This window comes from Neovison vison, chromosome 6, assembly GCF_020171115.1.
Source record: "Neovison vison isolate M4711 chromosome 6, ASM_NN_V1, whole genome shotgun sequence".
Classification (NCBI taxonomy): Eukaryota; Metazoa; Chordata; class Mammalia; order Carnivora; family Mustelidae; genus Neogale; species Neogale vison.
In genome coordinates this window covers 197,640,116-197,665,676 of record NC_058096.1, presented here as the reverse complement: position 1 = coordinate 197,665,676, position 25,561 = coordinate 197,640,116, and the positions used below count along the sequence as shown (strand labels likewise).

Genomic DNA, 25,561 nt, shown 5'->3' with positions numbered 1-25,561 from the left:
AATTCCACCTAGAAGTTAGGTGCTGCTGTTAATGTGATAGTAAGTCCACCGCCCATTGGTAAGTTCAGGCACGAGTCCATCAAGCACAGCACCTTTCTCCAAACAGGGCAGGCAGGGGTAATCTTGCTCCCTTTCCCTTTCTAGCTTAGGCTGCCACCTACTGGTGAGGACCGGAATTACAGCTGCAGGAAAGCCCCCGCAGGGGCTGAGGGAACAGACGCATCACGCACCCTGCTTTTTGCCCTCTCCATCCTCAGTCCTGGGAGAGAGGAGTGGTGTGCTGGCAGCGGAGAGGATAGGGAAATAGGAGGCCCAAGATCTAGGGCCCGTGAGTAGCCTGCAGAGACTCCTGAAGCCTTGTCCACCCTGATGATGAGCGAAATCCATCAAGTCTTGTCTGGTTTACTTCCCGAACATCCCTGGCACTGGTCCTCTATTTTCCATCCCCATGCCATCTCCTGGTCCAGGCTACCACTCTGGCTGATGCAGCAGCCTACGCGCTGGCCTCCCTTTCTCCACTCCCTTCTCCATACAGCAGCCAGGAGGAATTTTCAAAAACTGCAAATCTGATGGGGTCGTTCCCCAACTTCAATCTCTCCCCGTGTCCCCACAGCCCCTGGACAAAGTCCGAGCCCCTGCACCCAGCCCCAGGACCCTTAAGCCTGTTACTTCTTCCTGCTTAGTCCTTGTTATCTGCCTCTGCCCCTCCAGACCTTTCCAGCTTGCAGGCCTGGTTCATCATGCTCCCTGGCCTGGCCTCCCTCCCCTCTAGGCCTGGTGAACTCCTGTGCCTTCTGCAGGCTTAGTGTGGATGCTGCTTCCACCAAGATGCCTTCCCTGATCCTGCAGTAACCCCCCCACCCCCGACCTGAACATAACCAAGTCCTACTGCCTCTTGATCTGGGTCCTCCCGGACTATAAGCAGGGACTGTGTCTGGTTTTCTTCACCGTGGTGTCCCCAGTGCCTACCCAGTTCTTGATGTGTAGCAGGTGAGTTACGACTGAATAGGAAACAGTCTCATAAGGGGACTACAGACCTAAATCTCTCTGCCATTTTCCAGGACTGTCTTGCCTAACCCTGAGCTGACCTGGGGGCAGAGTTCCCCGTAATGGCCACAGTACCCTGGCAGTGGTGTTGAAAATCTGATGGGCATTTGCCATTTTTGCGATGCCCACCCCAGGGGGACCTATAAGGGGCTGGCTCTAGAATGCCATGTCCTGGGTAGGTTGACATTATTAACATTAATAATAATTTACATCAGGCTGGGAGCTGGCCTCAAATTGTCCCTTTCCCTATCCTGCTCCCCCCCACCACTCCCCTACCTCCGTCCTTAATAAATCACCTGCACGAAAACACTCACCTGCCAGTCGGCTTCTGGGATCCACCCTGAGAAAGGCAGCATGTAAGAGGCATGATGTAAGCCCTGCTTTCTTCTACAAGATTGTGGGTCAAGAAGGAGCAGGTGTTTGTCCATTTCGCAGATGGAGAAAGTGGGGTTACAAGCTGTGCCTGGGGCCACCCAGTGATTTAAATAAATAGTGGATTTACTATTACATTATTAACCTTATTAACTGATGGTCATTTGGGCTCACTTCCAGCAGATGATGTGCCAACTGAGGCCTGCCGCTGGGTGAGGGGGGGGAGGCAGGAGGGGGCATGACCTGTGGACTTTGTGGTCTCAGCCTCCTGTCTTTCCCTCCACCTTGCATGCAACAGCAGGGGGCCTCTCCACAGGCCCCATGTGGCAGTGGCAAGAGAGGCTCCCTCGTGCTAAGCCTTTCCTCATGGTGAACTGACCCTCTTTATGATAATTCCTGCACACCAGGTGGTCATGTCTCCTCATCCAGGCCCATCTGGCTGTCCATGGTCACCGCCTCTCCCAGGGTACATATGTATATATATGTATTTATTTATGTATGTATATGTGTGTGTGTGTGTGTATGTGTATAAATTTTTTTTCCTTTCTTGACAACTTTTAGTGATGTGGATATTTTATCATATTTCATGCCCATGAGCCCCTGAGAGATGGATAGAATCCTCCATTTCTCACAGGGGCACTCTGGCTCAGAGGGGACATCTGCTCACCCAGCTAGCCAGTGGAGAGCCAGTGCTCAGACCCAGACTGGGCCTTCCCTCCACCACACTGCCTGCAACAGAGTAGAACAAGAAGTCAGTCAGCTGAAATATAATGACACTAAATTCATATCTTTCAATAGTTACCCTGAATGTAAATAGGCTAAATGCCCCAATCAAAAAGACACAGGGTATCAGAATGGATCAAAACCCAAGACCCATCAATATGCAGTCTACAAGAGACTCATTTTTAGACCCAAAGACACGTCCAGATTTAAAGTGAGGGGGTGGAAGACAATTTATCATGCTAATGGACAGCAAAAGAAAGCTGGGGTGGCAATCCTTTTATCAGATAAATTAGCTTTTAAACCAGACTATAAAAAGAGACGAGGAAGGACACTATAGTTAAAGGGTCTATTCAACAAGAAGAACTAATGATTGTAAATATCTATGCCCCTAATATGGGAGCAGCCAATTATGTAAGCCAATTAATAACAAACTCAAAGCAACACATCAACAGTAATACACTAATAGTAGGCGACTTTAACATCCCCTCACTGAAATGGACAGATCATCCAAGTAAAAGATTAACAAGAGAATAAAGGCTTTAAATGACACACTGGACCAAATGGATATCATCGATATATCCAGAACAGAATACAAGAGAATACACATTCTTCTCTAGTGCACATGGAGCATTCTCCAGAATAGATCACATCCTGGGTCACAAATCAGGTCTCAACCAGCACCAAAAGACTGTGATCATTCCCTGCATATTTTCAGACCCCAATGCTCTGAAGCTAGAATTCAATCACAAGAGGAAAGTTGGAAAGAACTCAAATACATGGAGGCTAAAGAGCATCCTACTAAAGAATGAGTGGGTCAACCGGAAAATTAAAGTAGAATTAAAAAGATTCATGGAAACAAATTAAAATGAAAACACAACTGTTCAACATCTTTGGGATGCAGCAAAGGTGGTCCTGAGAGGAACATATATAGCAATATAAGCCTTTAAGAAACAAGAAAGGTCTCAAGTACACAAAGTACCCCTACACCTAAAGGAGCTGGAGAAAGAACAGCAAAGAAAGCCTAAACCCTGCTGAAGAAAAATAATAAAGATCAGAGCAGAAATCAATGAAGTAGAAACCAAAAGAGCAGTAGAACAGATCAACAAAACTAGGAGCTGGTTCTCTGAAAGAATAAGTAAGATTGATAAAGATAAATAAATAAGATTGATAAACCCTTGGCCAGACCTATCAAAAACCAAAGAGAAAGGACCCAAATTAATAAAATCATGAATGAAAGAGATCACAATCAGTACCAAATAAATACATACAATTAAAGGACATATTATGAGCAACTATATGCCAGCAAATTGGACAATCTGGAAGAAACAGATGCATTCCTAGAAATGTATAAACTAGTAACACTTAACTAGGACAAAATAGAACAGACCCATAACCAGAAAGGAATTTGAAGCAGTAATCAAAAGTCTCCCAACAAACAAGAGCCCACCAGAGGAATCCTACCAAACATTTAAAGAATTAATACCTATTCTCCTGAAACTGTTCCAAAAAATAGAAATGGAAGGAAAACTTCCAAACTCATTTTATGAGGCCAGCCTTCCTTTGATGCCAAACCCAAAGACCCGATCAAAAAGAATTACAGACCAATATCCCTAATGAACATGGATGCAAAAATTCTTCCCAAAATACTAGCCAACAGGATCCAAGAGTACATTAAAAGGGTTTTTCACCATGACAAAGTGGATTTATTCCTGGGCTGCAAGGTTGGTTCAACATCTGCAAATCAGTCTCTTATTAATGTAGTGTATCACACTGAAAGAACAAGAACCATACGATCCTCTCAACAGATGTAGAAAAAACATATGACAAAGTACAGCATTCTTTCTTGATTAAAACTTTTCACAGTATAGGGATATATGGTCCAAACCTCAATATCATAAAAGGCATCTATGAAAAGCCCACAGCAAGTATCCTTCACAATGGGGGAAACCTGAGATCTTTTCCCCTAAAGTCAGGAACATGGCAGGGCTGTCCACTGTCACCACTGCTATTCAACATAGTACTGTAAGTCTTAGCCTCAGCAGTCAGACAACAAAAAGAAATAAAAGGCATCCAAATTAGCAAAGAAGAAGTCACTCACTCTTTGCAGATGATCTACTTTAGGTGGAAAACCCCAAAAGACTCCACTCCAAAACTTCTAAACTCATAGAGGAATTCAGTCAAGTGGCAGGATATAAAATCAATGCACAGAAATCAGTTGCAATTTTTTTTTAAATTTCTTTTCAGCGTAACAGTATTGTTTTTGCACCACACTCAGTGCTCCATGCAATACATGCCCTCCTTACTACCCACCTCCTGGCTCCCCCAACCTTCCACCCCCCACCCCTTCAAAACCCTCAGGTTGTTTTTCAGAGTCCATAGTTTCTCATGGTTCGCCTCCCCTTCCAATTTCCCTCAACTCCCTTCTCTCCATCTCTGCATGTCCTCCATGTTATTTGTTATGTTCCACAAATAAGTGAAACCATTTGATAATTGACTCTCTCTACTTATTTCACTCAGCATAATCTCTTCCAGTCCCATCCATGTTGCTACAAAAGTTGCATTTCTATACACCAACAGCAAGACAGAAGAAAGAGAAATGAAGGAGTCAATCCCATTTATGGTTGCACCCAAACCCATAAGATACTTAGGAATAAATCTAACCTAAGAGGCAAAGAATCTGTACTCAGAAAACTATAGAGGGAAATACAAATCAAAACCACAATGAGATACCACCTCACACCAGTCAGAATGGCTAAAATTAACTAGTCAGGAAACGACAGATGTTGGTGAGGATGTGGAGAAAGGGGAACCCTCCTACACTGTTGCTGGGAATGCAGGCTGGTGCACACACTCTAGAAAACAGTATGGAGGTTCCTCAGAAAGTTGAAAATAGAGCTACCCCATGACCCACCAATCGCATTACTGGGTATTTACCCCAAAGATACAAATGTAGTGATCTGAAGGGGCACCTGTACCCCAATGTTTATAGCAGCAATGTCCACAATAGCCAAACTATGGGAAGAGCCTAGATGTCCATCAACAGATGAATGATGGTATATATAACAGAATGGAATACTGTGCAGCTATCAAAAGCCTGAAATCTTGCCATTTGCAACAACATGGTTGGAACTAGAGGGTATTATGCTATGCAAAATAAGTCAGAAAGACAATTATCATATGATCTCACTGATATGAGGAATTTGAGAAACAAGACAGAGGATCACAGGGGAGGGGAGGGAAAAATGAAATAAGATGAAACCAGAGAGGGGGACAAACCAGAAGAGACTCTTAATTTCAGGAAACAAACAGGGTTGTAGGAGGAGAGGGGGGTGGGAGGGATGGGGTGGCTGGGTTATGGACATTGGGGAGGGTACCTGCTATGGTGGGTGCTGTGAATTGTGTAAGACTGATGAATCACAGACCCGTTCCCCTGAAAGAAATACATTATGTGTTAATAAAAATTAAATTTAAAAAAGCTATTTCATGGTCAAAAAAAGAGGAAACTATAGAATACTCATGAAAGAAACTGAAGAAGACACACAAAAAATGGAAAAACATTCCATGCTCATGGATTGGAAGAACAAATATTGTTAAAATGTCCATGCTACCTAGAGCAATCTACACATTTAATGCAATCCCTATCAAAATACCATCAATGTTTTTGAAAGAAATTGAACAAATAATCACAAAATTTGTATGGAACCAGGAGAGACCCTGAATAGCCAGAGAAATGTTGAAAAAGAAAACCAAAGCTTGTGGCATCACAATTCTGGACTTGAAGCTCTATTACAAAGCTGTAATCATCAAGACAGTATGGTACTGGCACAAAAACAGACACATATATCAATGGAACAGAACAGAGAGCCCAGAAATGGATCCTGAACTCTATGGTCAACTAATCTTCAACAAAGCAGGAAAGAATATTCAATGGAAAAAAGACAGTCTCTTCAACAAACAGTGTTGGGAAAATTGGACGGCCACATGCAAAAGAATGAAACTGGACTATTTCCTTACACCACACACAGAAGTAGACTCAAAATGTATGAAAAACCTCATTGTGAGACAGGAATCCATCAAAAATCCTTGTTGAGAACACAGGCAGCAACCTCTTGGACCTCAGTTGCAGCAACTTCTTCCTAGAAACATTGCCAAAGGCAAGGGAAGTAAGGGCAAAAATGAACTATTGGGACTTCATCAAGATCAAAAGCTTTTGCACAGCAAAGGAAACAGTTAACAAAACCAAAAGACAACAGAGTGGGAGAAGAGATTTACAAATGACATATTAAAGGGCTAGTATCCAAAATCCATAAAGAACTTATCAAACTTATACCTGAAGAACACATAATCCAATCAAGAAATGGGAAGAAGACATCAACAGCCATTTTTCCAAAGAAGATATACAAATGGCCAATAGACACACAAAAAAATGCTCAACATCACCCGGCATCAGGGAAAAACAAATTAAAACCACCGTGAGATACCACCTCACACCAGTCAGAATGGCTAAAATTAACCAGTCAGGAACCAACAGATGTTGGCAAGGATGCAGAGAAAGGGGAACCCTCCTACACCGTGGTGGGGATGCAAGCTGGTGCAAACATTCTGGAAAACAGTATGGAGGTTCCTCAAAAAGTTGAAAATAGAACTATCCAATGACCCAGCAATCGCACTACTGGGTATTTACCCCAAAGATACAAATGTAGTGATCTGAAGGGGCACCTGTACCCAGCAATGTCCACAATAGCCAAACTATGGGAAAAGCCTAGATCTCCATCAACAGATGAATGATGGTATATATAACAGAGTGGAATACTGTGTAGCCATCAAAAAGCCTGAAATCTCGTCATTTGCAATGACGTAGTTGGAACTAGAGGGTATTATGCTGAGTGAAATTAAGTCAATCAGAGAAAAACAATTATCATATGATCTCACTGATATGAGGAATTTGAGAAACAAGACAGAGGATCATAGGGGAAGGGAGGGGAAAAATGAAACAAGACGAAACCAGAGAGGGAGATGAACCAGAAGAGACTCAAAATTAGGAAACAAAATCAGGGGTGCTGGAGTGGAGGGAGTGTTGTGAGGGATGGGAGCTGGGTGGTGGACACTGGGGAGGGTACCTGCTATGGTGAGTGCTGTGAATTGTGTAAGACTGTTGAATCACAGACCTGTCCCCCTGAAACAAATAATACATTATATGTTAATTAAAAAAAAAAAAGATATGTCAGCCAAGAGAAAAGGAGTGGCACCATCAGGGTCCAGGGCCTGCAGAAAGGTCCCATTCAGTCCCGGGGACTGGGGAAGGAGGGTGACCAGGTGCAGTGGCAGCCCTGTGTAGCACTGATGGTCAGGTGTGAAGAGGACCCTGCCTCTTGGAACAAAATGGCAGGAATGGAGCACATTCATTTGTGTAGGTAGCCGTCAGGCATTCTACACCACACAAATGTGAGTGTCTGCATAAGGGTTAGTGGGGGGTTGCCAGCTAACTCCCCCTTTAATCCCTGAGAGTGATCTGCCCTGGGAAAAACAGGGTAATGGGATTGGGCATGGTGGCGGCTGGCTGGGTGCCCTCCTTAGACTTCCTCAACCCAACCTGTTCAGAGTTGGCCTGTTAGGCTCTGAATACCCATCTCAACCCCACTGCAACTGAGCCCAAATTCCAGCCCACCATGGCCCCTGGCTGAAGGTTCCCACACTGTTGTCCTCCTCTCTACCCTAGACCCTCTGCGCACACTGGAAGCCTTGCCCATCCCCAGGACCCCACATCCCTGTGTGCAGGACTTGAGTGTCTGGTGGTCCACTGCTCAGGGCATTTGCACTTCCATGGGGGTTTTGCGGTCTCCCTGGTCCATACCCAGGAGCCCAGGCATCAGTCCTGTCTGCCTCCACGTCCCCCTCCCACGATTTGGTCTAGCCACGCCACCCATGGCCCTTCTCAGACACCTCAGGCAGGGTGTTTGTACCACGTCCCTTGGGCCTTACCACCTCCGTGGGCTCCAATGGCTGGTGTCACACTGTCTCTTGGCTAAGGACTCACACTGCAGCCACGGGTGGCCACACTTTCTTCCGTAGGGCAGATAAAAAGTGCTCAGGAGTTCCCATCAGCCCCAGCGCTGGCAGCTCCCCAGCAGTGACAGGGTGGTGCATGAGCAGTTCAGCTCCCTCCCCCTGGCTCAGAGATCTCGGATATATGTGTACTCACGGATTCCCAGGAGGCCTCGAGGAACTAGGCTCCCCTCACGCACAGCCCTAAGACAGTCGACAACACAGCCTCTACTGGTTGCCTTCCCTTCCCCATCTTACTTCCCGACCCCACTGGTGTTTTCCAGAATCACCTCCTGAATAAATCTCAGGGGCTACTCCTGGGAAACCACTCCAAGATGAAGGCGGCCATGGCCTCCTCCTTGAAGCCTACCCGACAGCCTGCCTCTTCCTTCCAGCCTTCCTCAGACGGTGCCTGCCTCCCCTTCTCTGGCTCTGGAGCCTCCAGCTCTCATCAAGCAGCAGGGGAAGACAATATGCTCAGTGTCCTCTTCTCCGGTTCTCTCTGCTTCTGTGGGTCTTACCTCTCATGCCAGGATCCAAGGAGTCATTCATTCACCCTTCAGCGTAATCCCTAGGAAATCAACCTGTCTTCCAGCAGCCTAACCTGGGACCCGAAGCTGTCGCTGACCTGTTCCCACCTGCGCCTGAGCCAACATGGCCTGGGGCAGTTTGATCCCATGGAAAGGTCAGAAAGTTCATTCAAAATCAGCAAAAATAAAATTTAATGGTGAGCCGCAGGTGCAGCAGTCTGTCCTTCCTTGGGAGTGACCGCCGGCTATCTTGAGGGAGAGCACACAGTTCCTTCTTCCTGCAGAGGGGCTCTGGAAGGACTCCTGATGGCTGGCCACCTCGGCTGGGCCGCCGCAGCCCCTGGGAGGGCGCTGCTTCCGAAGAGGGGAGGTGTGCAGAGGGCATGGACCCTCTGCCCCCTGGGGGAACGTTCCACAGGCCACCTGGTTTCCTTCTTGCAGCCACAGCTGGCGCTGACTCTAGGATAGCGAGAGGGCTTCTTCAGTCCTGCAGCGGCCCTAAGATACCTTCCGGGGAACACAGCCCTCCAGCTCCAGCAGCTCCGGCCAGCCCTCGTATTTGTTTGTGTCTGGGTTGTTCTTTAAGAACTAGAGAGAGAGAGAGAAGAGAAATGTGGACCATGGGGAGGCTGTTCAAGATTCACACCTGAGTTTTCACTGCGCTTTAAGACATCCTGCCTTCACTCACTTCACCCTGGTTTCAGCCCTAAGGGGAGGTGGTGGGGTCGGATAGGACCAGCCCATTTCACAGGTGGGGAAACTGGGGCACAGAGGGACGGCAATATGCCCAAGGTTTTACAGAGGTCAGAGCTCAGTCCCTGCTGGTCGTGCCCTGGGGAGGGGGGGTAGCAAGCACTGGGGCAGGCATGCAGAGTGTTAGCTCCTCTGCCAAATTCTCCATCAGCCTCTCTAGGACACCCCCAAACCACCACCACAACAATGACAAGAGCACTTGTTCTATGCCAGGTGCAAAGTGCAAAGTGCCTTATGTATTTATCCCTTACAAGAGCCCTAAGAAGGCCCATACCATGACTATTCCACTCTGCAGATGGGGAACCTGAGGCACAGAGGGCCAAAGTTACCCCAGGGGCAGAACCACTGTGTAATAGTATTAATAATAAATATAGAGAATAAAATCAGTTAAGATTGTGTTTAAAGTACCTACGCTTAGTTTTTGGAGGAAAAAAAATGTAAATAGCAAAACCTACCAGTGGAATAATTGTAGCTAACCCTTAGGGATAAAAGAAATTCTCGATGCTGCATCTCTGAAACCCAGAGCCCCATGTATGGGAACAAAGGACCTAATGTTTTCCATCACGTCGTGGTCCCCACTGCCCTCCGGGGGATGGATCTATCCTCCACCCTCCCCGCCCCCACCCCGGCCTGTGTTCTTCACCCAGAGGCTATAACCAGAGGGCTCCCTCCTTGTCTCCTCCAGCATAAGCTACTTTGTATTATCATTTTAAAAAATAATTTCCAACGACCTGAGTTCATTCTCTTAGAAACCCACACAGACTAACCAGGCCAGCATCTTCCAGACAAGGCAGAAATCCCTTGCAGCTCATCATGGTTCCCCCACCCGGAGTCCGGGGTCTTAACGCAGTCCCTCCCCTGCCTCCCCCAGCCCCTCCCCTGCAGGCTGCTGTGCCTCTGGTCTGACTACTGCCTGGGCCTCCTCCCTGCCTTCTCCCTGTGCTCAGCCAGGGAGACTGTGCTGAGAACATGGCGATGGGAACCTCCGTGGAGGCCGGCAGACCTGGATGAGAACTATGTCCGCATCAGGTCCAGACAAGCCAGCTAAAACCTCTGCTCTGCTCCGGACCCTCAACAGTGGCAGCAGCAGGGTGTACCTGCTTAAAGGCGGCGCTGCAGGTACCTTGCTCAGCCGAGCCTGCACAGAGTCAGTGCTGGCTGAATACTAGTGTTTCTCATGTCTCCAAACGCTCTTCTCTGCTTAAGCCCTCCATGGCTCCCCAATGCCTTCAGGATAGCGTCCAGTCTCCTCAGTAGTCCTACAATGTGTCTGAATCATCTACTCTTAGCTGCCTGCCTTGGGATCTGGGCAGAGCTGAACATTCTCACCACCAGACTGCGGGCTACCTCAGGCCCTGGAAGATCAGGCTAGTTCTCCCACATTTGGGAATTGCTCTGATTGGGGATGCACAGATGGGGGTCAGGGAGAGAAGGTGCAGCATTTCCCTGGAGGCTCCCACCACTTCACGGACTCCTCTTTCCCCTGAGCACCCCTGAGACTCCAGACTCTGCTTGGGGCCTGGGTGGTAGCTGTGGGGCCACAAGTCATGGACCATGCCTGACGCCTCCCGTGGACTCAGGCAGGTTCTCCTGCGTCCTCCTTTTAAAAAAGACATTATTCACTTATTTGACAGAGAGAGAGAGAAAGAGACAAGAGAGGAACCACAAGCAGGGGGAGTGGGAGAGGGAGAAGCAGGCTTCCCGCTGAGCAGGGAGCCCATTGTGGGGCTTGATCCCAGGACCCTGAGCTGAAGGCAGATGCCCAAAGAGTGAGCCACCCAGGTGTGCCCTCTGTCCTCCTCTTGATGGAAACTTATCCTCTCTACAGGGAGCTTAGAAGGGGATAGCTTCCCTGGTCTAATCCTCTCCCCTCTGGTGGGGAGGCCTGAGGCCTGGGGCAGGGGAGTAGAAAGACAGAAGGGGCTGGGCTTAGGTTTCCATTGGGATCAGAAGCCAGATGTCCTGCCCCCTGCTCTGCCCATCATGCAGGCTTCATCCCTACATTCCTTTCTCTTTTTCCCATTCCTCACTTCCCTCATCCTTTTTTTCTCCTTTTCCTTCTCCTTTCTGGTACTTACCCATTTCCAGATGACCCAGTTCCTTGCAAAATGGTCAAGTCCACTTTCTGCGAGGGGATTAGCCAGTTGGGCCACCCTGACCTCTGAGGTCCCCACAGTGTCCTCCCCAGCCACCCCAGTCCTTGTCCATCCATCCTTGGCACCTCACCTCCACCTGCCTCACTGGAATGAAGAGGCCACCAGGAACTCACCTGCTCAAAAGGGCTTTTATCCCTGAGGTCTCTGGCCCCTAAGAAGACCCAGCTATCTCTGAAGCCCAGCTGCTTTGCATAGGAACTGCCCAAGTTGGTGAGGAGCTTCCTGGTCTCATCATTCATTCTGCAGAGGACCAGAAAGGACAGTGAGGTGGGGGGTGGGAGAAGAGACAGGTTCTCAAGCACTTGGCCTCCCCTCTGCCCGCTGGGTGCAGCCACCATGCTGGGCAGAGCTGCATTCAGGGGGACTAGGGCTAAGTGGCTATGAGTACGGTTTTGCATCTGTTTACAAATATACATGTTTATCTGGAAAATATGGACCATCACAGAGGAACTAAATATTACAGTCTCACCCCACTTGACATAATCACTGTAACACTTTCATGTATATTTCCTTAATGTCTTTTCCCCCCGTGCCCTGGCAGGGGTGGGGGTCATACCAATACATTTATAATCGGTTTTTTCCTGCTTAATACTAAAGCGTGAGCATTGTTCCACATCCTTAAATTTTTTACTTCATCATTTTTGATGAAGTTCCTCTTCTATGCACATACAATGTCATATCAACATGTGTCATAATTTCGGTAACTATTTGGTCTCTATTGGACACAGCCAGTGCATCCAGTTTTCCAATGCTGTAACTGAGGCTGTGATGGGGAACACGTCTTTGTGCACTGCTCTGGTTATTTCCCTAGGAGAAGCTGCCAGAAGATAGAGCCAGAGGAGGAGTGGGGAAAAGGCACTTAGGACTTGGAAGCATTTGGGTCATTTCAACCTATAGCTGGCCAGGTGGAGGTTCCTACTTACTTGGTTCCTGGGTCATCATAGGAGGCCACTAGCACTAGTGTGCCCTCTGGGATTTCTTTAAGGAACTTTACCAGGAGCGTAATATCTGCGGGAGAAAGGAAAGTGGGGTGCTGGTCATTCTCATTCTCTGCTCCTGCCCGGAAGATCCACAAGTGGCCAGGGGCAGGTTGACACAGAGCTCCATCTGAAGCTCAGGGCCAGTGGGAGGGGGCCTTGGGTGAAGCTCCCTGTAGCCCTTGTCCAGGGGACAGCAAAGTGCCTGGAGCAAGAGCAGCCTCATTCAGGTGATCAGGGGTGGACTCTGGAATTCAAAAATTCCACAGGTGATCCTGACAAGCAGCCAGGTGTGAGAAGCACTGTTCTAAAGGCCCTCGGGGACCTGTACCTAAGTGCAGTCATCTCTCAGGAACTCTGAGATTTCTGTATACGCCCTGCCACTTCCTTCTACACTGGTTAAGAGCCTAACTTGTCGCTTTTTTAGCGCCATCTGCTCGCGGCACCGCCTCCTGCTCCTCCCGCCGCCGCCCTGAGTCACTGCCTGCGCAGCTCCGACCGCCTGGCTCCCCGTGCTCGCCACCGATATTTGGAGTTCTTAACAACATGGCAGACATTGACAACAAAGAACAGAATGAACTTGATCAAGATTTGGATGATGTTGAAGAAGTAGAAGAAGAAGAAACTGGTGAAGAAACAAAAATCAAAGCGCGTCAGCTGACTGTTCAGATGATGCAAAATCCTCAGATTCTTGCAGCCCTTCAAGAAAGACTTGATGTTCTGGTAGAAACACCAACAGGATACACTGAAAGTTTGCCTAGGGTAGTTAAAAGACGAGTGAATGCTCTCAAAAATCTTCAAGTTAAATGTGCACAGATAGAAGTTCTATGAGGAAGTTCATGATCTTGAAAGAAAGTATGCTGTTCTCTATCAGCCTCTGTTTGATAAGCGATTTGAGATCATTAATGCAATTTATGAACCTACAGAAGAAGAATGTGAATGGAAACCAGATGAGGAGGATGAAATTTCGGAGGAGCTGAAAGAAAAAGCCAAGATTGAAGATGAGAAAAAAGATGAAGAAAAAGAAGACCCCAAGGGAATTCCTGAATTCTGGTTAACTGTTTTTAAGAATGTTGACTTGCTCAGTGATATGGTTCAGGAACATGATGAACCTATTTTGAAGCACTTGAAAGATATTAAAGTGAAGTTCTCAGATGCTGGCCAGCCCATGAGTTTCATCTTAGAATTTCACTTTGAACCCAATGAATATTTCACAAATAAAGTGTTGACAAAGACATATAGGATGAGGTCAGAACCAGATGATTCTGATCCCTTTTCTTTCGATGGACCAGAAATTATGGGTTGTACAGGGTGCCAGATAGATTGGAAAAAAGGCAAGAATGTCACTTTGAAAACCATTAAGAAGAAGCAGAAACACAAGGGACGTGGGACAGTTCGTACTGTGACCAAAACAGTTTCCAATGACTCTTTCTTTAATTTTTTTGCCCCTCCTGAAGTTCCTGAGAGCGGAGATCTGGATGATGATGCTGAAGCTATCCTTGCTGCAGACTTTGAAATTGGTCACTTTTTACGTGAGCGTATAATCCCAAGATCAGTGTTATACTTTACTGGAGAAGCTATTGAAGATGATGATGATGATTATGATGAAGACGGTGAAGAAGCAGATGAGGAAGGGGAAGAAGAAGGAGATGAGGAAAATGATCCAGACTATGACTCAAAGAAGGATCAAAACCCAGCAGAGTGCAAGCAGCAGTGAAGCAGGATGGTCTACCTTCTGCTTCCCTGGAAAGGATGAATTTACATCATTTGACAAGCCTATTTCAAGTTTTTTGTTATTGTTTGTTTGCTTGTTTTTGATTTTGCAGCCTAAAATTAAAATGTCAAATATTAAAAAAAAAAAAAGAACCTAACTTGTCTGTGTTGAATTCAGAGGACAGATAGGCTCACTGTACCACAGACAACTCAGGTCACTGAGACAGAACATCTGTGTCCACCAGTTCTCCAGCTTAGACCAAGGAGCAAGTCTCCTTTTGCATCTTTAATACCTCCTTGCACTTGTAAAATCTCCACACTTACCAGAGAGCAGGCCTAGGTGCAGCACCTGGTGGGGAGGGGGGCATTGGCACCCAGCTTGCTTCAAGGACATGGATTTGTTTCCATTGTGCTTATTTTTATAGTCACCTTTCCTGCATAAAAACTGGTAACTTAGGGCATGGATAGATATATAAATATAAACGTAAATGTATATTTTAAGATATATTTAGGTTAAAAGAAGTGAACTGATTCAAAAGAAAATACTAGTAATTCAGAGCATACTCTGGATATAGTGGGATTTATGTATTTGGGGGCTCTTGAACAGGAAGCCCATACATGAGGAAGTATAGGCAAGACTTGCCTAGTGGGAGAAGTAGGGGCTACATCTGTCACATGAGGATGATTCATAGTCCCGCCCACAGCCTTTTTGTAAACAGCAAATGTGATGACGACTCTAGGCATATAGAAAATGCACTATAATGGAATTTTAATTATCAGCAGAATTAGCAACATAATTTTGGGGGCCCAGTGCAAATCAAAATGTGGATCATTCTGTTAAAAAATTAAGAATTTCAAGGCGGTGAAGGCAGAGAGAGCTTCAGACCAAACCTAAGTTTGCTCTAAGCAAAGGAATGCACGGCTGCCCTACCCACAGGCCCATGCCCGTGAAGGCAAGCCAATTCTAGTATTCCCTGGGGATCTCTTGGACTTAGGGGGAGAAACAAATTTTGAAAGCAAGGCCAGCTGCCAGCCAGCTCAGTAACACAGAGGCTTGTAGTCCATGACCACAGCGGCTCTGTTAGTGAAATGGCCCTTGATATCTCGAGACAAAAGAGGGAACTCTGAAAATTTGTTGGAGCCATTAGTTCCAGATATCAATATCTATTATCTGGGACGGACAGTAATGTTTAGGGAAAAAAAAAGTTCCTTCTGTTAATTATCTTCTCACTTGAAGAAGTCATTGACTTCTTTGATCTCTTGTGGGAAGGGGCAACTTGTCTTCAAATGCTTCTGTTTCTGGGTCCCCATCAGCCATGGTTATCCTTATATCCACATTCATAATAGAGCAATATAAAATTTAGTTTCTTCTTTTTTTTTTTAAAGATTTTATTTATTTATTTGACAGAGAGAAATCACAAGTAGATGGAGAGGCAGGCAGAGAGAGAGAGGGAAGCAGGCTCCCTGCTGAGCAGAGAGCCCGATGCGGGACTCGATCCCAGGACCCTGAGATCATGACCTGAGCCGAAGGCAGCGGCTTAACCCACTGAGCCACCCAGGCGCCCTAAAATTTAGTTTCTTTTAAATCATTTTTTACCCTTTTTGACAACCTATAGAATGGGAGAAGATATTTGCAAGTGTCTTACCAGATAAAGGGCTAGCATCCAAAATCTATAAAAAACTTATCAAACTCAACACCCAAAGAACACACAATCCAATCAAGAAATGGGCAGAAGATGCAAACAGACATTTCCGCAAAGAAGACATCCAAATGACCAAGACACACATGAAAAAAATGCTCCACATCACTTGGCATAAGGGAAATACAAATCAAAACCCCAGTGAGATACCACCTCACACCAGTCAGAATGGCTAAAATTAACAACTCAGGAACCAACAGGTGTTGGGAAGAACAGGAAAAAGGGGAACCCTCCTACATTGTTGGTGGGAATGCAAGCTGGTGCAGACACTCTAGAAAACAGTAGCTATCCTACAACCCAGCAACTGCACTACTGGTATTTACCCCAAAGATACAGATGTAGTGAAGGGGCACGTGTACCCCAATGTTCATAGCAGCTATGTCCACAGTAGCCAAATTTTGGAAAAAGCCCAGATGTCCACTGATGAATAGATAAAGATGATATGGCGTGTGTGTATGTATGTGTGTACATATAACAGTGGAATATTACTCAGCCATCAAAAAATGAACCTGGCCCTGAGCCACCCCTGACCCACCATCTCCTAACCCATCTCCGAGCTCTGTCCTCTCTTCCTCCCCTCCAGCCTCTGCCAGGCCCTGGCCATGCCTCGGTCCTACTCTGCAGCTTCTGCCATATCGGGGCATGCCTGGAAGAAGCCTGCATGGGCCCTAAGGCAGGCTGTCGGCTAGCACAACCTCGGGCCCTGCAGACCCTACCCATAAGCTGGGACTCAGACGGGGGGGTGACCCTCAGGGGACCCAGAGGACCAGGGGTCAGGGCGCCAGCTGCTGTCTCCATGTGCGGTGCAGCGGATACCCTTCCCAATATTCCCCGCTGTGACTGCTGGACACCTGATTCCCACGGCCCACCTTTCAGCCCCTCCTTTGTTTGTTTGCAAAGCCAACAGGGCTTCTTGCTTTCTTGCTGCCTGGATTTGTCCCCTCTGGGGCTCATGTGTTTAGGTGGGTACAGGAAGGTAGTGATGCCTGAGCCCAGAGCCAGCCCTGAGCTCCCAGGCACAGGAGATGGAGACCGAGCCGAACTGAACTCTGAGAAGGGGACTGGGCTCAGTTCAGCTATCCTGATGGAAACCCATCACTGTTGGACAAAGACGTCTGCTGCCTACGCGGGGCCGCCCTGCTGCTGCCTCACTCCTTGTCGAGGATCTCAGGTCAGAGGGAGGGGGGTGGGCTGCCAGCGGGGCAGTGAGTGGCCTATTGGATTTGGGATGGATTCCACGGTGCTTTAGAAGATGTGAGGATTGTTGGGTGAGACTCCTGCCCCCAGCACAGCTTCACCAGGCAGCCTGGGGGGGTGAGGAAGGGGCTGGTGGGAACAGCCAGCCCAGGGAGGTCAGAGTCCTGTCTGCAGGCTGTGCTAAGGGCCGCAAGGACAGTGGAGTGGTGACCTCTCCAGGGAGCTCAGAAAGCACGCCTGTGCAGACAGAGATGAAACGATATCTGCAGCAACATGCAGAGAGCTTGGAGCCTCTAAGTGATCCTTTCCGGGCCTTGGGAGGACTTGTTCTGTCCTTGGGCCCGAGAGAGACCCCTGTGGCCTTAAAAAAAAAACAAAACCTTTACCTAGCAGAGCAAACTGGGCTGTGGGTCCTTGTCCTTAGCACTTGAGTGCACACCTGCTTGGCCTCCAACTGCTAACACCAGTGTTTCTTTGCCTCAAGGTCCTCTCTGACCTCCAGATCTTCCTCTATGCCCTGGTGCAGGCCAGAAATGTGGAAAGTGCCAACGAATTAGTGGAATTAGAGCCCCAGCTCCCTTGCCCCTCTGAGATTTCTCTGAGGCATGTACTTGACACTGGCTCTCCAGTTCCAATCGCCTGCAGCGTTCAGCCTGGTAACACACTGTTCTCGCTGTCTCCCCCTTCTGTCTATCACTTCCTGCTGGCATTTCCTGAGATTACCTCCTCCCAAATGAACTATTGCACTTGACTCCTGGTCTTGGAATCTGCACCCAGGAGAGCCCAACTAAGACAGCAGGAAGAAGTTTCAAAGACAGCAGGATGGTCCTCCACCCCTACCATGCTTTCTCTCTGGTTGTGTCCTCGGGAGAAGAGAGCCGAGGAGCTCAGCCCACCCTGAGACCTCAGTGCCAACAGAGGTGCTTACCTCCAGAGTACATGTCGAAACATTTCTGTGTCAGCACCACTCCTGTGGTTCCTGCAGATGAGAGAGCAAAGCTGTGATTTCCTGAAATAGATCATCCTGCCTATCGTTTTGCAGAAAATGGCTACTCTTTAGTCTAAGATCTAAAAATGGAATAATAATGGAGTCAAGTCAGCTCCTACTGAAAGCATGCAGGACTCAGTAGGGGCCCAGAACTTCTGGGCTGATCTGAAAGGTACAAGGACATGATGGTGAAGGATCTCTGGAACTGAACAGTATCCAACCCCTTTGGGGCTGTGTTCTGCCTTGCCACTTCCTAATGCACCTCTTAGTATTTGGGCATCAACTGCTGCATCTGAACAATGGGTTATGGGATCTACGGGATTTAAAATAGGTAGTAAACATACAAGACAAATTTTAGCTGGAAAACAGTAGTAAAAATAACTGTACTCGTTATGATTAATTCTTCCTAAATAGGACACCTGAATCCTCTGGTTCATGAAGGCAAAGGGTTTTGCAGTGGGCTGAATGTAGTCAAAGTTCAGAGTTCAGTCATCTGAATTGCTTTTGTGTATTTTGTGAAAGGAGTCCCTACAGGGAACCAGGTGTTTAGGGGAGTTGCAGTTCTCAATTTCTGCCACTAGATGGGGGTGTTGCAGAGGGGATGGCAGCTCTACAGTTCCACCAGGGGATCCTTCCCCCCCAGGCCAGTTTGTGGATCCCTGAAGGGGGTGGAGACAGGGGCCTGGGTAGTGGAGGCTCTCCTGCTGGGTTGGTGGAGGGTTTACATTACAGCCCTTCCTGGATTCTCAAAGCCACCACTGTACAGTCCTTGGAAGGGAACGGTCGATGTACACATGAAACTGATCATGTGCATTTTTCTAGAATTAGGGGGATGAGGTATAGTTTAAACAGTTTCTTAAAAGAATCTCTGCCCCTTAAAAGACTGAGAATCACCAATCTTCAGCAATCCTTACTGGCTTATATACAGATGAGAACCTAAGGCCCTGAGAGTGATCACTGGCCGTATCCACAGCTAGCAGGCACTTCCAGGAGGTTTTTAGTCTAGGGAAGTTAGTTCAGCTGAGCAATTTGACCTGAGTCCTTCAGATCCAGGTTCATATCTAGAGGATTCTATCAGCTGTGTAACCTTGGGCAAGTTGCCCAACCTCTCTGAGCCTCCATTTTCTTACCTAGAACATAAGCATACAACTCCACTGTGGCATGGGGAGGAGGTTGAATGAAACAGCTCACAGCAAAGGCTCAGTAAGCGTCAGCTCTTGGTGCTACTGGTGCTTGTTTTGGTCTTGGCGCTTAATAAGGGGAAGAGCAGGAGGCCCTAGTCTGAGCCTATCTCATGGGAGACTATTCGAAGAGTGTCCTACTAAGAAGTATGGGCTTGAAGCGAAGGACAATAGGGAGCCCCAGATAGGCTTGGAGCAGGGCGTGCCTTCTGACCTCCTGCTTTGGGTAAGGCTCCATTTTTGCCCTAGACTTTGACCTTTCTCCCGACTCAGCAGGATTCTTGGCAGAAGGGAGATGGCTCCTGTAGGAGCAACCAATCCAAACCCTGTCACTTCCGAAGTGTGTTCATATGGTCATGCCACACACAATCTTGACCTCCCCCTTTCTGAGCGTCTGCTGTGCCCTTTGTCCCAGGAAGTGGCTCTTAGATTCAGGGACTTGGCCTTTGCTCTCCATCTCATCTGTGCCTCTCCAAGGGCAGAGCATGTGGTCCTTACTCTGTCCCTGTAAACCCACCCCTCCTGAAATGTGTCCCTGTTTCAGGCTTGGCCTGCCAATGCTCCCTGCGAGAGATGCAAGGTAGTGAGGCTGTGGGCCTTCCCTCACATCTCCCTGCCTCCAACCTCCCTACTCCAAGCTGGAAGGAAGTTTCTGGAATGCAGGGCTGGGCCCTCATGCCCTGCTCCAAGCCTATCTGAGGCTCCCTGTTGTCCTCTGCTTTAAGCCCACACTTCTTAGCAGGACACTTGGCCCCTCACTCTGTCATCCTGCCTGCCCCCTGCCCCAGCTGTACCTGTCATCCCTCCTTTTCTGATGTGTCCAGATAGACTTCATGTGGCCCCCATTCCCTCTACCCACTCCTTCCTTCTCTGCTCCCTGCACAGTGCTGCCCCAGCCTTGAAGGAGTATCCCCTACATTTTTCTGGCCAACCCATACTATTCCTTTTGGCCTCAGCTGACCAGCACTTCCCTCTGGAAGCCTCCCCTGATGACCCGCAACCCCACTCTGTGTCCCAGTTCTCAGGGCTCTGCTTCCTACTCCTTCACAGATGCTCACCCCACTGGATTGGTGGTCAACTTCAGGGGTGCCCCAGGGAGTGTGAGGCCAGGGCCAGTCCTTCTTGTTCATGGCTAACCCCCCCGCCCCCCAGTGCTCTGTACAGGGCCTGGCCCACAGTACCTGCTGTCAATACTGTTGAATGAGTGAATGAAGGTATGTAATCAGTTCATCACATCACACTGTTAGGGGTTGTCCCCCATGGTTTCAATTGTGTTGGTTTAGGCTGTGTGGCCTTGAGGGTGGGGTCATGCTTCACAGGAGAAGCATATCCTCCTTGGATAGCTGCACATGGCAGAAGCCTGGTCAGGACTCTGGTGGGTAGGACCGGGTCTTTTAGACCCCCTGCCCCACAAGCTTCCCCAGGATGGCCCCAGGCATGTGGTAGGAGCTGAGCTGCTGTTGGTTGAATGAATGTTAACTATCTCCCCATACCTCGTGGCCCTCAGTACTAAGGTGGGGACTGTCTGGGGGGTGGATCTGCAGCTCACCATTCACCAGGGCAAAGTTCAGGCCTCTGCCCACGTTGTTTTTCACAGGACTCATGATCCTGAATAAGAAGAAGAAAAACAAAATACAACAGTTGGTCCCCAGTGTGGAACGAACACTCTGCTTTTGTGACTCTGGAACTCTGAGGGGGCCCACACGGCGCTATGCAGAAGCATTAGGAAACACAGAATAATTTGGGCCATCTGTTTTCTCCTGGAAACGAGCGGTGGGCTGGATTCTCTGAGGAATACTCATGGCATGTTTGGACGAGAACAGTCTGCTTGGAAAAGAGGGAAGGTCCCTGCCTGGGGCTCTGAGGTGTTGGAGGTGAAATCAGCCCACCTTCCCCAAGCAGTGAGGCCTGGTTGCTGGGAAGAAGGCAGAACCCAGAGTGCTGATGCCATCCTGCAGAGGCGGAGATTTTTATAGGGAGACCAGCTGTGTTCTTGCCTGCCCGGCATCCACAGCCCGATCTTCTGGTATTTCTTGGGAAAACTATCTTTCTCGACTTTCAGATTAGGTAGTTCTCAGGGCTGACCTCAGTCTTCCAGGACCAGATGAGTAGAACACCCTGTGTCCCTGCCCACAGTAACTGAGCCAGGTATGGTCATGTGACCCAGGCCAGCCAATGAAATTCAATCTTGGGACTTTTATAGGGATAGTTTGGATGGGAAAGTTCTCTTCCCAGTGGGGTGCCAGCCTGGGCTGCTCTGTCAACCAGCTAGTGGCCTCCCTCCTTCACAGGAACCAACCCATTTTTCATGTTGAGAAAACAGAATCTGACAGAAGAGAACAGAGCTCAAGATGGTGTGAGAGGGACCCCTGATGACATAGTTTAAACCCCCTGGATCCAGCTGGTCCTGAAGCCTGTTATCTCTGCATTTTGTATATGGGAATCACTAAGTTCCTTCTTTTGCTCGAATTGGAGTTAGGTTCAAAATCCCTGTTTTTTAAAAAAGATTTCACTTATTTATTTGAGAGAGAGAGAGAAAGAGAGAAAAAGAGAGGGAAAGAGACTGAGAGAACAAGTGGGAGGAGGCACAGAGAGAAAAGCAGACTCTGCAGAGCAGGGAGCCGGATGTGGTACCTGATCCCAGCAAGGCAGTCATTCAGAATAGAAGTTTTTAGGACAGACAGAAACTAAAAGAATTTGTGACCACTAAACCAGCCCTAAAGGAAATACAAAAGGGGATCCTTTAAGCAAAGAAAGAACCCAAAAGTAACACAGACCAGAAAGCAACAGAGACAATATACAGAAACAGTGACTTTATAGGTAATAATACAATGGCACAAAATTCATATCTTACAATAGTTACTCTGAATGTAAATGGGCTAAATGCCCCAATCAAAAGACAAAGGGTATCAGATTAGTTAAAAAAGCATGATCCATTGATATGCTGTCTACAAGAGACTCATTTTAGACCCAAAGACACCTCCAGGTTGAAAGTGAGGGGGTGGAGAACCATTTATCATGCTAATGAACCTCAAAAGAAAGCTGGGTTGGCAATCCTTTTATCAGACCAATTAGATTTTAAACCAAAGACTATAAAAAGAGACAAGGAAGGACACTCTACAATAATTAAAGGGCCTAGCCAACAAGAATTAACAACTGTTAATATTTATGCCCCTAACATGGGAGCAGTCAATTATATGAACCAATTAATAACAAAATTAAAGAAACATATCGATAATATATTAATAGTAGGGGACTTTAATATCCCTCTCACTGAAATGGAGAGTTCATCTAAGCAGAAGATCAACAAGGAAACAAGGGCTTTAAATGACACACTGGACCAGATGGACTTCACAGATACATTCAGAACATTCCATCCTAAAGCAACTGAATATACATTCTTCTCTAGTGCACATGGAACATTCTCCAGAATAGATCACATCCTGGGTAACAAATCGGGTCTAAACTGGTACCAATTCCCTGCATATTTTCAGACTACAATGCTCTGAAGCTAGAACTCAATCACAAGAGGAAATTTGGAAGGAACACAGATACATGGAGGTTAAAAGAGCATCTTAGCAAAGAAACAAGAGAGAAATCTTCTTCTCAAGAAACAAGAAAAGTCAAATACACAACCTAACCTTACACCGAAAAGAGCTGGAAAAAGAACAGCAAAGAAAGCCTAAACCCAGAAGCAGGAGAGAATAAAGATTAGAGCAGAAATCAATGAAATAGAAACCAAAAGAACAGTGGAGCCAATCAACAAAATTAGGAGCTGGTTCTCTGAAAGAATTAATAAGGTCTATAAACCCCTGGCCAGACTTATCAAAAAGAAAAGAGAAAGGACCCAAATAAATAAAATCATGAATGAAAGAGGAGAGAACACAACCAACACTGAAGAAATACAAACAATTACAGGACATATTATGAGCAACTGTATGCTAGCAAATTAGACAATCGGGAAGAAACATATCCATTCCTAGAAATGTATAAACTACTGAAACTGAACCAGGAAGAAAAAACCTGAACGGATCCATAACCAGCAAGGAAATTGAAGTAATAATTAAAAATATCCCAAAAGACAAGAGTCCAGGGCTGGAGGTCTTCCCAGGTAACAACAAATGTTTGTTACCAAACATTTAAAGAAGAACTAATACCTATTCTTCTGAAGCTGTTTCAAAAAACAGAAATGGAAGGAAAACTTCCATACTCATTCTAGGCCAGCATTACCTTGATACCCAAACCAGACAAATACTCCATCAAAAGGAAAATTACAGACCAATATCCCTAATGAGCATGGATACAAAAATTCTTATCAAGATACTAGCCAATAGGATCCAATAGTACTTTAAAAGGATTATTCACTTATGGACATCGGGGAGGGTATGTGCTATGGTGAGTGCTGGGAAGTGTGTAAGCCTGACAATTCACAGACCTGGACCCCTGGGACTAATAATACATTATATGTTAATTTTAAAAAAAGGATTATTCACCATGACAAGATGGGATTTATTCCTTGCTGTAAGGGTGGTTCAACACCCATAAATCAATCAGTGTGATACACCACATGAATATAAGAAAGGACAAGACCCATATGACTCTCTCAATTGATGCAGAAAAAGCAACTGACAAAGAACAGCATCCTTTCTTGATTAAAACTCTTCACAGTGTAGGGATAGAGGGTACATACCTAAATATCATAAAAGCCATCTATGAAAAACCCACAGCAAATATCCTTCTCAGTGGGGAAAAACTGAGAGCATTTCACCCAAGGTCAGGAACACGGCAGGGATGTCCACTATCACCACTGCTATTCAACAAAGTACTAGAAGTCCTAGCCTCAGCAATCTGACAACAAAAAGAAATAAAAAGCATCCAAATCGGCAAAGAAGCCAAACTCTCACTCTTTGCAGAAGACATTATACTCTATGTGGAAAGCCCAAAAGACTCCACCCCAAAATTGCCAGAGCTCATACATGAATCCAGTAAAGTGGCAGGCTATAAAATCAATGCACAGCAATCAGTTGCATTTCTATGCACTAAAAATGAGACAGAAGAAAGAATTACAATTGTACCCAAAATCGTAAAATACCTAGGAATAAACCTAATGAAAGAGGCAAAGGATCTGTACTCTAAATACTACAGAACACTCATGAAGGAAATAGAGGAAGACACAAAGAAATGGAAAAACATTCCATATGCATGGGTTGGAACAAATATTGTTAAAATGTCTATGCTACCTAGAGCTATCTACACATTTAATGGAATCCCTATCAAAATATTATCAACATTTTTCAGAGATGGAAAAAAATAATCCTAAAATTTTTATGGAACCAGAAAAGACCCCAAATAGCCAAAGGAATGTTGAAAAAGGAAACCAAAGTCAGTGGTATCCCAGTTCCGACTTTAAGCATTATTACAAAGCTGTCATCATCAAGACAGTATGGTACTGGCACAAAAACAGACACACAGATCAATGGAACAGAATAGAGAGCCCAGAAATAGACCCTCAACTCTGTGGTCAACTACTCTTGACAGAGCAGGAAAGAATGTCCAATGGGAGAAAGACAGTCTCTTCAACAAATGGTGTTAGGAAAACTGAATGGCCACATGCAAAAGAATGAAACTGGACCATTTTCTTACATCGTACACAAAAATAAACTCAAAATGGATAAAACACCTAAATGTGAGACAGGAATCCATTAAAGTCTGAGGGGAGAGCAAAGGCAGCAACCTTTTTGTTGGCCACAGCAACTTCTTTCTAGACACATCTCCAAAGGTGAGGGAAACAAGAGCAAAATGAACTATTGGGACTTCATCAAAATAAAAAGCTTTTGCGCAGCAAATAGTTGACAATGCCGAAGACAACCTACAGAATGGAAGAAGATATTTGCAGATGTCTTATCAGATAAAGGGCTAGTATCCAAAATCCATAAAGAAGTTATCAAGCTCAACACCTGAAGAACACATAATCCAATCAAGAAATGGGAAGAAGACATCAAGAGCCGTTTTCCCAAAGAAGACATACAAATGGCCAATAGACACATGAAAAAACACTTAGCATCACTGGGCATCAGGGAAATCCAAATCAATACCATAATGAGGTACCACCTCACACCAGTCAGAATGGCAAAAATTAACAACTTCAGCAACAATAGGTGTTGGCGAGCATGTGGAGA

The 25,561-nt window shown here is 46.5% G+C and overlaps 2 protein-coding genes across 6 annotated transcripts in view; one reads left to right on the top strand and one right to left on the bottom strand.

Moving 5' to 3' along the window:
* Positions 1-8,892: 8,892 nt before the first annotated feature.
* Positions 8,893-25,561, bottom strand: part of FAM3D (FAM3 metabolism regulating signaling molecule D) — a 28,126-nt gene continuing 11,457 nt past the window's right edge. For all 5 annotated transcript variants that reach the window (XM_044253289.1, XM_044253288.1, XM_044253292.1 and 2 more), the window contains exons 6-10: positions 20,932-20,990; positions 18,142-18,192; positions 12,550-12,634; positions 11,740-11,866; positions 8,893-9,305 (exon numbers count right to left, since the gene is read on the bottom strand). In XM_044253289.1, coding sequence (XP_044109224.1) covers positions 9,216-9,305; positions 11,740-11,866; positions 12,550-12,634; positions 18,142-18,192; positions 20,932-20,990 — 412 coding nt within the window. In that variant the 3' untranslated portion in view covers positions 8,893-9,215. The remainder of the gene's footprint in view (positions 9,306-11,739; positions 11,867-12,549; positions 12,635-18,141; positions 18,193-20,931; positions 20,991-25,561) is intronic.
* On the top strand, positions 13,018-14,456 carry LOC122909305 (nucleosome assembly protein 1-like 1). Its single transcript, XM_044253287.1, is given in 2 exon segments — positions 13,018-13,421; positions 13,423-14,456. Coding segments are annotated over 2 exon segments (1,170 nt in total). The 5' UTR covers positions 13,018-13,149; the 3' UTR covers positions 14,321-14,456.